This window comes from Lutra lutra, chromosome 15 (assembly GCF_902655055.1).
Source record: "Lutra lutra chromosome 15, mLutLut1.2, whole genome shotgun sequence".
Lineage (NCBI taxonomy): Eukaryota > Metazoa > Chordata > Mammalia > Carnivora > Mustelidae > Lutra > Lutra lutra.
Genome location: NC_062292.1, coordinates 68646418 through 68658757, shown reverse-complemented (window position 1 = coordinate 68658757; position 12340 = coordinate 68646418). Strand labels below are relative to the sequence as shown.

At 50.5% G+C, this 12340-nt stretch overlaps 1 protein-coding gene across 7 annotated transcripts in view; it reads right to left on the bottom strand.

The window, feature by feature from the left end:
• The window catches only part of ASH1L (ASH1 like histone lysine methyltransferase), a 193359-nt gene that overhangs the window by 5207 nt on the left and 175812 nt on the right, over positions 1-12340 (bottom strand). For all 7 annotated transcript variants that reach the window (XM_047703838.1, XM_047703836.1, XM_047703840.1 and 4 more), the window contains 10 exons: positions 11270-11427; positions 9946-10098; positions 6531-6585; positions 6317-6449; positions 4360-4608; positions 3746-3832; positions 2632-2722; positions 1744-1882; positions 1464-1636; positions 331-497 (listed from right to left, as the gene is read on the bottom strand). In XM_047703838.1, coding sequence (XP_047559794.1) covers positions 331-497; positions 1464-1636; positions 1744-1882; positions 2632-2722; positions 3746-3832; positions 4360-4608; positions 6317-6449; positions 6531-6585; positions 9946-10098; positions 11270-11427 — 1405 coding nt within the window. The remainder of the gene's footprint in view (positions 1-330; positions 498-1463; positions 1637-1743; positions 1883-2631; positions 2723-3745; positions 3833-4359; positions 4609-6316; positions 6450-6530; positions 6586-9945; positions 10099-11269; positions 11428-12340) is intronic.

Below are 12340 nucleotides of genomic sequence, written 5' to 3'. Positions count from 1 at the left end.
ATAAATGTATGTATGCTGTTTAAAAATCCCAAACAGGGGCACCTTGGTGGATGAGTCAGTTGGGCGTCTGACTCTTGATCTCAGCTCAGGTCTTTGATCTCTGCGTCATCAGTTCAAGGCCTGTATCAGGCTCCATGCTAGGCATGGAGCCTACTTAAAAAAAAAAAGAGAGAGAAAGACAAAGAAAAAAATCCTAACTAGAGACCAATTCCTACAGTTTGGGATGGACTAACAGGATGAAGTAGCAGAGAGCCTGAAGGTTCCAACCCTAGGAATTCCCTGTGGGAACTATATTGCCCTTGTACGACAGGTAGGAGGAAGGAGACTTACGGAGAAATCTCTTTTGGGAGTGAGCTTCTTGGGGAAGTGGTCGAAGGCATAGGGTTTGGTGCAGACAGGGTAGCGGTTCCGGTGGATCTTGTAGAACAGGTGCGCGGACTTGTCAAGGCGGTAGTCACAGATGTACACGTCTTGCTCCTTCACTCCTTTGGGTCTCCCTAGGAGTTTAAATACTGTTAAAGAACCCTTCTGCCTTCCCCTCCTTTACCTCGAGCTTGAGCTGCCCAGAGAGGAGTCCGCACCACTGGGAAGGCAGCAGGACCCTGAAGTGATGCTGAGAGGCATGTGGTGACACGGAAGAAAGCAGAGTCCCCAGACAGCAGTGCTAGAAGAGCAGACGAGGAGTGGTGTGTATAGCTCTGAGTGTAAGGGTGGGCCGCAGGGTGGGGGAACCAGACAGGCAGCTCACCCAAGTGCCGCAGCAGTCTGTGAGGGAGCACAGAGCACAGTGTGGGGACGCCAGGAGAGAGCAAAGGCAGGATGAATGAGGGGGCACATCTGGAAATGAGGACTTTATAACCAGGGGATGGAGTCCCCAGAACGATGGAGCCCCAAGCAGCTGATGCTTGAATGGAGTACGTATCCTTCTGGACCATTTGCTACAACAGAGAAGGTGAGCTGCTTCTCACCCATGACAGGTACTAATGCCTCCTGCCAGCGGCCCAGGGACACAGGTAAACAGTGGTGGGGCTGGAATTTGAGAGCAGACGCCCTCCACAGCCCACGCCAGTAACCGCAGAGCTGAAACAGCTCGTGTGCTTCTGAGTTTGTCTCACGTCCAGAGTTGATGATGGCCTTTGGGCTTCTGGAATGGGCAGGTGGAAGAACGTGCCTTGTGATGATGCTACTAGAACGCTGAGTAGACGTTATTAAGAAATGTTAACTAAGTTAAAAACAAAGGGAAATTGATGTTTATTGAGTATCAAGAAAAAAATAAAAAGAAAAATAAAACATTTATTAAATGAGCACCAAGTGCTAGCTAAAAGAAAGAGAAAATATAGCTCTTTGAAGCTTCACGGCTAGCCTGGGACAATCTTTTATCAGAGACATAAGAAAGGAGTGGCAGCTGCAGATGGAAGGAATGGGGGCAGGAGATCATTTCTTCAGCAGCTCAGGTTACCTACCTTTACAGTAAGTATAAAGGTCCAGGACACAGCAGGTCCCCACCACAGCCTCCAAAGGAATGATCTCGTAGAGTGGCACCCGGAACAGCTCGTTGTGATAGAAGCGGCGGGACGGAGAGTGGTGGGTCTCGTGGGGGCGGAAGTAGTGGTGACCAAAGGCAAACCGTTCCTCTCTAAGGAAGAAAGGGAGAGGTTTAGTTGACGGGCGAGATCCTCGGCCATATTCAGCTCTGCGCTGGAAGGGCAGAGCTGGGGGAAGAGAGACGACCTCAACACGTACTTTTCATTCTTCCAAAGCTTCTCAATGCGGAAGATGTCCAGTTTGTCTCGGTTAATGTGCGACAACAGTCGGTAGGACTGGCGGACTGGGTGGCCGTCAGGTGTGCGCCGGCTGTCCCGCATCAGGTACACGCAGTCGCCTAGGAAGGCACAGGACACGTTAAACGATGCCTGTGTGAACTCGATCTACAGGGAAGGGCTTAAGGTCTAAAACGACAGACACAGAGAGCTACCACGGGCGGTGTAACGGCGATGCTCGTCAGTTTCGGACTGTGAGGAGGGCATGAGGGAGGTCCTCCTTCTCCTGGAATCCTGCAAATTTTTCTCAGTCCTAAACTTAGCTTACTGACACCCTGGTCTCTCCGAATTAGTTTTATGTGGGGGAGGGGAAAACGTGTAAACCCCAAGGACTGGAGGATAGCAGACCAATACTGCCAAGCCTTGAACAACGTGGGTTTGAGGGGCACGGGTCGATTTATATGCAGATTTTTTTTTTTTTAAATGAGTGCAGCACAGCACTGTGGGTGTAATGTAAAAAAATCTTATGATTTTCTTAATACTTCCTTTTCTCTAGCTTACTCCGTCGTAAGCATCCAATATATCAATACATGTAACATACAGAATATGTGAAAATCGACTATTTATGATGCCGGCAAGGCTCTGGGCAACATTAGGCTATTAGTAGTTGAGTTTTTGGAGAGTCCAAAGTTGTATGTGGATTTCTGACTGTACCCAGGGTGGGGCAGGGGGGCTTGGTGCCCCTGAGCCCTGCATGGTCAAGGGTCAACCATATTTAACTGCTATGAGCGGTCATGAGGGGACAGTAACCAGTACGCAGAGAGCAGATGCTCCCACTGCTCGGAAGGAGGGTTAGCTCGTGGGCACGCACCTTGACGAAGCAGCAAGTCATCTCGGAGCAAACAGATGAAGTAGACACAGCCGGGCTGGGCATAGTGGGGCCGAGGAATCATGGGTACCTCCTGGTGAGAATGGAAAGCCGGGGGTCAGGGCCGGGACTACTACACCAGCCTACTGATCTCCATTCAAGAGGAAAAGAACTGGGGCGCCTGGGTGGCTCAGTGGGTTAAAGCCTCTGCCTTCGGCTCGGGTCATGATCCCAGGGTTCTGGGATCGAGCCCCGCATCGGGTTCTCTGCTCAGCAGGGAGCCTGCTTCCTCCTCTCTCTCTGCCTGCCTCTCTGCCTACTTGTGATCTCCATCTCTCAAATAAATAAATAAAATCTTTAAAAAAAAAAAAGAGGAAAAGAACTCAAACCTAGAATTCGCAACCAATTTGAGACTTACTGTTCAGTTATGCCAACACAACACACATGAACCCAGATGAAAGCCGCTGGAGTGGAATTGGGAAAGTGAAGGCAGAGAACGAGACCGACAGGCCAAGTGCCCCGAGGAGCCGGAGGAAACTAACCGTATGGCTGCTCCTGCACCCCTGCGGAGCACGACCATGTGTGAGCCGGGACAGTGACTGTCACAAGGACTCACGGAAGCCACCAGGATTTAGTGCCCAGAGGCCAGGGATGCCGGACTTTGCACAGCGCATCCCTCAGAGCACAGAAACGTCCGCTCAGAACGCCGACACCGCTGTCACGGAACGCTGCCCTTCACAGTGAACAGCCGCACGAGACCAGAGCACGAACACAGCAGACCCAGGACAAACCCGCTTAGCAACTCGGACAAGTCACCCAACCCACTGTCTCTCCTGCCAGGTGGGCCTAAGACTGGCTTGTGTACTCGCGTGGGGAGCTGACCGCGTGTTCAGCACCAGTCCTTCCAGAGGCCTCTACATAATGTACTTCCCCTCTGACCACATGCTTGGGAAAAGGAAGGGCAGAATTATTACCCTAGTGTAGAGTGTAAGAAACTAAGGCCCAGAGAGGCTGAGTGGTTTATCGGGGGAAATGTATGCCCCAGCAGCAGGGCAGGTGCGAGCCCGCTCGATAGTCTCCTGCGTGCAGATCCGAGTCCCAGCAGAAGGCAGCTTACTCTGTCCACAGGCCTCGGGTCACACTGCTCGCAAAGGTAGTGCTCCACGTCCGAGTCCAGCCCCATGCAGTCACAGTGTTGCCACACCTGCGGAGAGAAGAGTGCGCTTGGGGGGGGGGCTCTGGGAGCTAAGAATAAAATAACAAAAAGAAAATCAGCAGTAGGACAGGGTGAGGTCCAACAGGCACGAAGGGAGAAGTAGGTAAGTGCAAAGTCAGAAATGGTTTAAGACCTGGGAAAAGGAGAGCTTGTCTGAACCAAGTACACTGCCTGGTCCGCACCCGCTCGTGTGGGGAAGCGCGGAGCAAGGAACACAGCACCAGGGCCAGCCCTTGTCCAGCTTCGTGCTGGACACCCGGGAGAGGGGTGTGCCCAGGGACGGGGCGCCAGGAGGGGTGAGTCCCCCCATGCTCTCCGGGCTGCATCCCCCGGGACCGCCTCCGGCGCCCCCGCCCCTCCTGGCTCCACTCCCCAACCAGGCAGCTCCTCCACTCGGCTCCCAAGGAAGGGTTAGCGAGGGAAGGTGCGGGGCGCGGAACGGGATCGGCCCCCGGTGCGGCGAGGCGAGCGCGGAGGCGCCTCCACAGCCCGCAGGCCGGCGCGCGCGGGCTCACCATGCACTTGTCGCACTGGATCATGAGGCCTTCGTCCTTGTGCAGGCCGCACACACAGCGGATCACGTCGTCGTCCTTCTCGTGCGCGTTCTCCTTCTCGGACACGGACGTCTCGCTGCTGTCGGCCTCGCTCGCCGTCTCCCCCACGATCTCGTCGATCTGCGCTGACGCCTCGTGCCGGGCGTTGTAGTAGGTCTTCCGCAGGCGGCACACGTCCCTCCCGATGGGCGACTTGCGCCCGTAGTACTTCTGCGGGAGAGCGGGGGAGATCCTGGTGGGTCTTCTGGGGCGGGGGGCGCTCAGTGTGCGGGGCCGCGGCTCCCGATCTCGGGGCGGGGGTCTCAGGTCAGAGCGACGGGCCCAGCCGCCCGCCCGCACGGCCCGCAGGAGGCACAGGGGGCCCGAGTGTGCGTTTCCTGTTTGCTCTGCGGCTGTACACCGTCCTGGCTCGCACACCCCGCACACCCCGCACACCCCGCGGACGCCGATCGGAGCTGGCGGCGTGAGCGCTCACTGTCCCGCCGCCGCAGGCTGTGCACACGGAACTGGGCTGGGCAGAAAGCGTGCGGGCGCCCAGCACGGACCGAGTTCTCCTACTTGTCGGCTCTGCTCGTTTCTGACCTCACCTCCTCACCTCAATTCTCCTGTTACCTTGAAGCCCCTTTCCTCTCGTTCCTCTCCAACTATTTCAAAATCACTGAAAAACGTCTTTTCCATGTTCGGTACAATATTCTATCTTCTCTTTTAGGTTCAAGGTCACCTTCTCACCAGTGTAATCTACCACCCATTAGCCTAAACCCCAGTTCCATCCTTCAGATTTGTTTCTACTAACTCTTCACAATTCTGTGTCTCACGTGTATTTACTCCCTTGAGGAAAGAAACTACAGCTATGACGTAAGTGTGTAAAATGTACTATGTAAATACAAAGGTTCAAAACTAAATTAGGTTGTTCCCCCCCGATTTATCTATTCAACTAGAGAGAGTGAGAGAATGTGGGTGCGCACCCACGCACGGGCCCCAGGTGGGCCTGGGGACCCTGAGATCACAACCTGAGATGAAACCAGAGTCAGATGCAGAACTGACTGTGCCACCCAGGCACCCCTAAATTAGATTTTTATGAAAATGTCTTTTTAGGGAGTATAATTTAGTCTTTCCTTCTCGTGATATCAATGTCTTTACTATATATAAAGATTCCACAATATTTGGCAAACCTAACCTTTACACAAGGGGCACTCAGTAAAAATTGTTGTCTTTAGGGACGCCTGGGTGGTTCGGCCAGTTAAAGCTTCTGTCTTCAGTTCAGGTCATGATTCCAGGGTCCTGGGATCAACTCCCATACAGGGCTCCCCACTCAGCAGAGAGCCTGCTTCTCCCTCTGCCTGCTGCTCCCCTGTTTATGCTTGCTCTCTCACTCTCTCAAATAAATAAATAAAATCCTTTCTTTTTTAAACTAAAATCTTGAAAAAAAACCCTGTTGCCTTTGCCAGAAATATAAAGGTTGACAGAAGGTAAAAATCTTAAGGCTCTAGAAAAAAAATTTTCTAAAGAAGTTATTAATTACTTCTAAAAAATATTTTATTTATTTGAGACAGAGACAGCATAAGCAGGGGGAGCAGCAGGCAGAGGGAGAAGCAAACTCCCCACTGAGCAGGGAGTCTGACGCAGGGCTCCATCTCAGGACCTCAGGATCATGACCTGAGCCGAAGGTGGATGCTTCACCGACTGCGCCCTTTTCTAAAGTTTTTATTTAAATTCTAGTTATCTAACCTCTAATGTGATATTGCTTTCTGGAGAACTCAGTGTTTCATTGCATATGTAGGTCACCCAGTGCTCATCACGACAAGGGCCCTCCTTCATGTCCACCCCCGTGGAGGCCGCCCCCCAGCTAGTCCGTCCCCCGCCCACCTCTCCTTCAAGATAAACATCTTAAATCCACGTTTGAAGACAGTGTAGGTACCTCAGCGTTCCGGAACACCTTGAGCATGTCAGCATCAAAGGCCTCCACGGTCTTGTAATGGCCGGTGAGGATCTGCCGCTCGATGGTGGCCAGGTCCAGCGGCTCGGGGATCTTCTCATAGTAATCCGCGTTCCTGCAGCGGGAAGCCAGCGCGTCAACCCCGCACGCCGAGCGCGGACTGAAACCTCCCGGGTTCCTACGCTGGGGAACTTACTTTTTCTTTGGGGGGAGGTTCAAGAGCGGGGCGGCCAGAGCTTGTCGGGAAGAATCTGCAAAAGAAGGCCGGGGTCAGAAGGCCGGTGTGACCGGGAGAGGCCGGCGCGCACTCTCTCGGAGGACGCAGAAGCCCCCACATCAGAAGTTCGCGGGGAAAATCCAAGCTTTTTTTGAGGCGCGATCATGAAATGTACAGGACTTTTCAGAAATGTGAGCTCTTGGAGGCAGGGGACGACTTTCAGGATGACCCGGGACAGGAACAGCGAGAGACGGGGAAGTACTGAGGGGTGGAGGGCGATGCCCCACTCCGCACACGTCACTGAAGCCAAGAATGTCTTCTCCAAACAGGGTTTTCTAGTTCTTGCTCGTGGACCGTCGGCCACAGTATTATTCTGTTGGTTTGGGTTCAATTAAATTCCAGATAATGAACGATTTAGAACTGGAAATACTTTCTGGAATCCATCTTCTTGTAACACAGTTACTTTCTATTATGTGAACAATTCATAACTGGGGCTACTTGCTACCTTACCTACTTTCTTTTTTAAAAAATCTATTTCCTGGGACACCTGGGTGGCTCAGTGGGTTAAGCCTCTGCCTTCGGCTCGGGTCATGGCCCCAGAGTCCTGGGATGGAGCCCTGTATTGGGCTCTCTGCTCAGCGGGGAGCCTGCTTCCCTCTCTCTGCCTGCCTCTCTGCCTACTTGTGATCTCTGTCAAATAAATAAATAAATAAATCTTAAAAAAAAAAATTCTATTTCCTGGGGCATCTTTGTGGCTCAGTCAGTTAAGCCTCTGACTCTAACTTCCAGCTCCGCTCGGGATCTCAGGGTCATGAGATGAGCCCCGCGTGGGCCCCACGCTCAGCGCAGCCCGCCGGGCATTCTCTCTCCCTCTGCTCCTACCCCTGCTCACGAGCGCTCTCTAAAATAAATAGAATCTTTCAAAACATTCTATTTTATTACTGAAGTATAGTTAACATACAGTGTTAGCTTCGGGTATACAACTTCGTGATCTGACAACTGTGTGTGTGACTCGACGCACACCACGGTGAGTGCAGTCACCATCTGTCAGCACACGGAGCTGTTCCAGTAGGACGGACTGCACTCCCTATGCCGTACTCAATTCTGTGACTTATTTATTTTGTGACTGCAAGTCTGTACTTAATCCCCTTTATTTTATCCATTCCCTCCCCTCCCCTCCAGCAACCACCAGTTCTCTTCAAGAATTTTCACATACGAGTGAAATCACATGGTACCTGTCTGACTTACTTCACAGAGCATAATGCCCTGCGGATCTATCCATGTTAGAAATGGCAAGATTTCCTTCCTTTTCATGGCCAAGTAACATTCCATTGCCACAGACCACCTCTCCTTTATCTATTCATTTACGGATGGACATGGAAGCTACTTCTTGGCTATTCTAAATAATGCTGCAAAAACCACAGGGTGCACGTGTGGTTTTCAATTAGTACTTTCATTTTCTTTGGGCAAATACCCAGTAATGTGATTACTGAGTCGTAAGGTGTTTCTATTTATTTTTTATTTTTGTTTCCTTCCTTCCTTCCTTTCTTTCTTAAGATTTATTTATTGGGGCACCTGGGTGACTCAGTCAGTTGAGTGTGTGGCTTTGGATCAGGTCATGATCCCAGGGGCCTGGGATCGCGCCCCACCTTGGGTTCCCTGCTCGGTGGGGAGCCTGCTTCTCCTTCTCTCTACCCCTCCCTCTGCTTGTGCTTTCTCTGTCAAATAAATAAATAAAATCTAAAAAAAAAAAAAAAAAAAGATGTATTATTTATCCAAGAGAGAGGGAAGTAAGTAAGAAGGTGGGTCAGGGCGGGGGCGGGACAGAGGGAGAGAGAACCCCAAAGGACTCCATGCTGAGCACACAGCTGACTCAGAGCTTGATTTCACAAGTCGGAGACCAAAACGTCACCATGTGAGCTGGAATCGAGAACTAGACACTCAACTGACTAGGCCACTCAGGTGCCCCCCATCTTTAACTTAAAAAAAGGAAAAATTATTTGTCAGAGAGAGAGTGAATGCGCAAGCAGGGGGAGCAGAGGAGGCAGAGGGAGAAGCTAGCTCCCGGCTGAGCAGGGGGTCCGTCGGGGATTGGGATCATGACCTTCCATCTTTAATTTTTTGGGGAACCTTCACAGGCTACTTTACTTTCTAGCAACAGTGAGGGAAAAAGCCTATTACTTCATGCCCAGAATGTGGGGACGTGTCGATGTACTGGCTGCAGCTTCACAGTAAATCAGACGGCCTGGCTGGCCATGGGCGGGGTGACTTTTTTTGGAATGGCAAGAGAACAGGTGCCACAAGCCGTTACACGTTAGGACAGGCTGGTTCCCCTTTCTTCTCTACCTCCTTAGGTTAACGAAACTGCCAAGAGCCACTGAGGTACAGAGATAAGTAGTAGCCAGAAAAGGAACAGGGAAGGGAAACCAGATTATTTAGAATCGAGGGAGAGAGAGGGAGAGAGAGAGCAAAGTTGAGGACAAAAAGCTGCAGTTGTTTGTTAAAAGCTCTCATTTTAAACATCTCCAAACTTCCTGGTCAGAAAGTCGCAAACACTACCACACTACCTCCCCCAGATTAAAAACTCTCCTTCCCCACCACCACCCACATCACATACTCTAAAGATGTCTTGAAAGAGGAAAGGAGAGGTAATGGTGTTTGCATGAAAATGCTTTAAAAGCTCAGTCGGTAGGGCATGTGAATCTTGATCTCAGGGTTTTAAGTTCAAGCCCCACATTGGGTGTAGAGATTACTTAAAACAAAAACAAACAAAAAACTTAAAAAAAAAAAAGAGGTTAAGAAACACTGAAATCATATGTTTATAACACCCTTTTCCTTGAATTGCTAATTCACTGCCTCATTCAGGAAAATGACATTCAAGACAGAGACCTGTTCTTTCTGTCCTATAGCTTAAAAATGTGATTTCTAAATACAGTACTTAGCCTTGATAAAATTCTAATAAATACCAAAGACTGACATAGAAGATCAAAGGATTTAGATTCTTTTTTTGAAGATTTTATTTATTTATGTGATAGAGGGAGAGATCACAAGCAGGCAGAGAGGCAGGCAGAGAGAGAGGGAGAAGCAGGCTCCCCGCTGAGCAGAGAGCCCGATGCGGGGCTCGATCCCAGGACCCTGAGACCATGACCTGAGCCGAAGGCAGAGGCTTAACCCACTGAGCGCCCAGGCACCCCCAAAGGATTTAGATTCTATCAACACTCCCCGAAGACTAAAACCAGTCCTATGCATTCTATGCTGACGAAAGAAAGAACGAAAACCCCTTGCCCTGAGTGGTGGGTCAGTTGTTCTTGGTCTTGGGGGTCTCAGGTGAGGGTGAGTGGCAGGATTTTTACAGAAAAGCTGAGGAGAAAGCCTCTGGGGTGAGTGGGGTCACCTTTGTAGGAGATGATGCCATCACAGATCTCTTTGAAGATTTGGGCGAGGCGTGCTGCCCGCGCCACCTCAAGGTTTTCCTCTGCTGCTGCCAGCCGCCTTGTGCGAACCGACCGTGCCGTCTGCAGGGCCGAGAACTGGGTCATGAAGACGTCTGCAAGGACACAGTGAGAATCAGTTCTAGGAAAAGAGAGTGCCATGTGGCCTTCTCCTCCCCCATGGGTTCTTGCCATTTGCTCTATTTTCCTTGAAGTGATGAAGCAGATTAGTGATGGTGGAGTTCTCTCTCTCCTCTTTCAAGAAATCTGTGGAAACACTGGAGTTTACCACAGAGACTGAAGCTGCACGTTCGAGGCGCCCGATCTCTGACCCAATGCTGTGCAGTACAGCGGCTGCCAGCCTGCGCCCCAAAATGAGTCTGTGTTTGAATTCTGGCTTCGCTACTTCCTAGCTTAGGATCTCGGGCAAGTTACTCAGGCTCTCTGTGTCTCAGCTTCTGGGCTGCCAAGGGGAATAACGGTAGTGCTCCCCTCAGGAGGTATCCACGCAGATTAAATGAGAGAATGTTTTTCATGCATTGAACGCAGGCCCTGACCTGTACCAGACTCCGGAAGTACTTGTTATTACAGGAGACTGGACCTAACTGGGGTGTAAGTTCGGAGACTTCATGCCAGTTAAGTTACTGACAGGACCGGAGGCAAATTTCCGCATCGATCAAGTTCGCACAGAGCAAGCAGCTCCCCTCATACACCACGCACAACGCTTCTACTTCGTGAGGGGGAGGAAAGACTCAACGAGGAGCGAGCGCTCTTGAACTCTATTGGCTTAGAAAAGACGCTTGGACAGGCCAGTGGACAACAGATCTGAACTCAGGAAAGCGGTTACATTATTCACTCAAGAAGCTCAGAGAACAGCAATTTGGAGGTCTGTGCGCACAGTGCTCATCTGAACGTGGGGGGAAGAAGTCTTCAAATTTACGCTGCTGTCATTTTCTCCCGCATGCAGCATCACGATTTACCCATATGCAAGTTACAGTCCAGGTAGGAAGGGACGTGGGGGGCCCACTACCGATCGCATGACTGGACGCTGCGGGCTACAGGTGGTGTTTGGGAAGCTGGTGAAGGGGATTCTTCCTACTCCCTCGAGCAGACTAGGAACCTGAGCAGCTGGGATGGAGAGGTGATTGCTGAATGATGCCTGTATGCTGGGATCTTAGCTTTTTTGGTCCAGAGTAAAAAGAATCATTGAATAGAATGAAAGCAACTAAAATAACCAGTGGGAGACAATACTACGGAACCAACAGGTGCACTCATTTCCGGCCGTACCGGACTTGATGTTCCCGTCATCTCGGCAGATGCCGTTCCAGCGGCTGTAGAGCGACGCAGAGTGGAGGTTGTCGCTGGTGTGCTTGACTTCCTCTTGTTTCTGCCGAATCTTCTCCCAGTTTCGGACCAAGAATACATGATGCTTTAACACAAAGTTCCTGGAAGGAAGGAAGGTCTTTTATTCATTAATTCAATAAGCATTTATTACATGCCCACTTTATGTAAACCACTTTTTTTAAAAAAAGATTTGACACAGAGAGAGAGACAGAGTACAAGCAGGGGGAGCGGCAGGCAGAGGGAGAAGCAGATGCCCCTCTGAGCAAAGAACCCAACATAGGGCTCAATCCCAGGACTCTGGGATCATGACCTGAGCTGAAGGCAGAGGCTTGACTGACTGAGCTACCCAGGGGCCCTGAAGATTTTATTTTTAAGTAATCTCAACACCCAAAGTGGGGCTTGAACTTACAACCCAGAGATCAAGAGTTGCACACTCTACTGGCTGAACCAGTCAGGTGCCTCAGAACCATTGTTAACGATGATATAAATCAATAATTATCAGTTAATCCACATATTATAAAATAATTATATATTATATATGGGAAAACAATTCAGTTTTGCATTTTTTTCCCTCCATATAACATAAAACATTCCCCTCCACTATTTGTAAGCATCTGGCAAATACCACTTAAAAGCTGCAGAAACTCTGGCAAGTGAAACAGCCTGACTCAAAGGCTGTGATTTATCGAGTACGTACACAAATTCTCACTGAAGTCGCCCAGACGAAGCGTGGGCTCAGGACTAGCTGTAGGAAGAAGGACTGGACCGGCCAATCAAGGCTGAGACGCGTGAGACAGGTATGGCCTGGGCAAACGCTGTGTGATGCAATGCCCCACGTAGACCTGTAAGCTTATGGTAAGTTACGTCTGTCTTCAAGGACCCCACACAATGTGATGATTCCACAATTTGATCCCCACCCCAGTGCACACATAAACAGATGTGACACTGGGTAAGTCTCAAACCGTGGGCCTCAGTAAATTAAACTTCAACCAATTTTATAGTTCCTGACCTGGT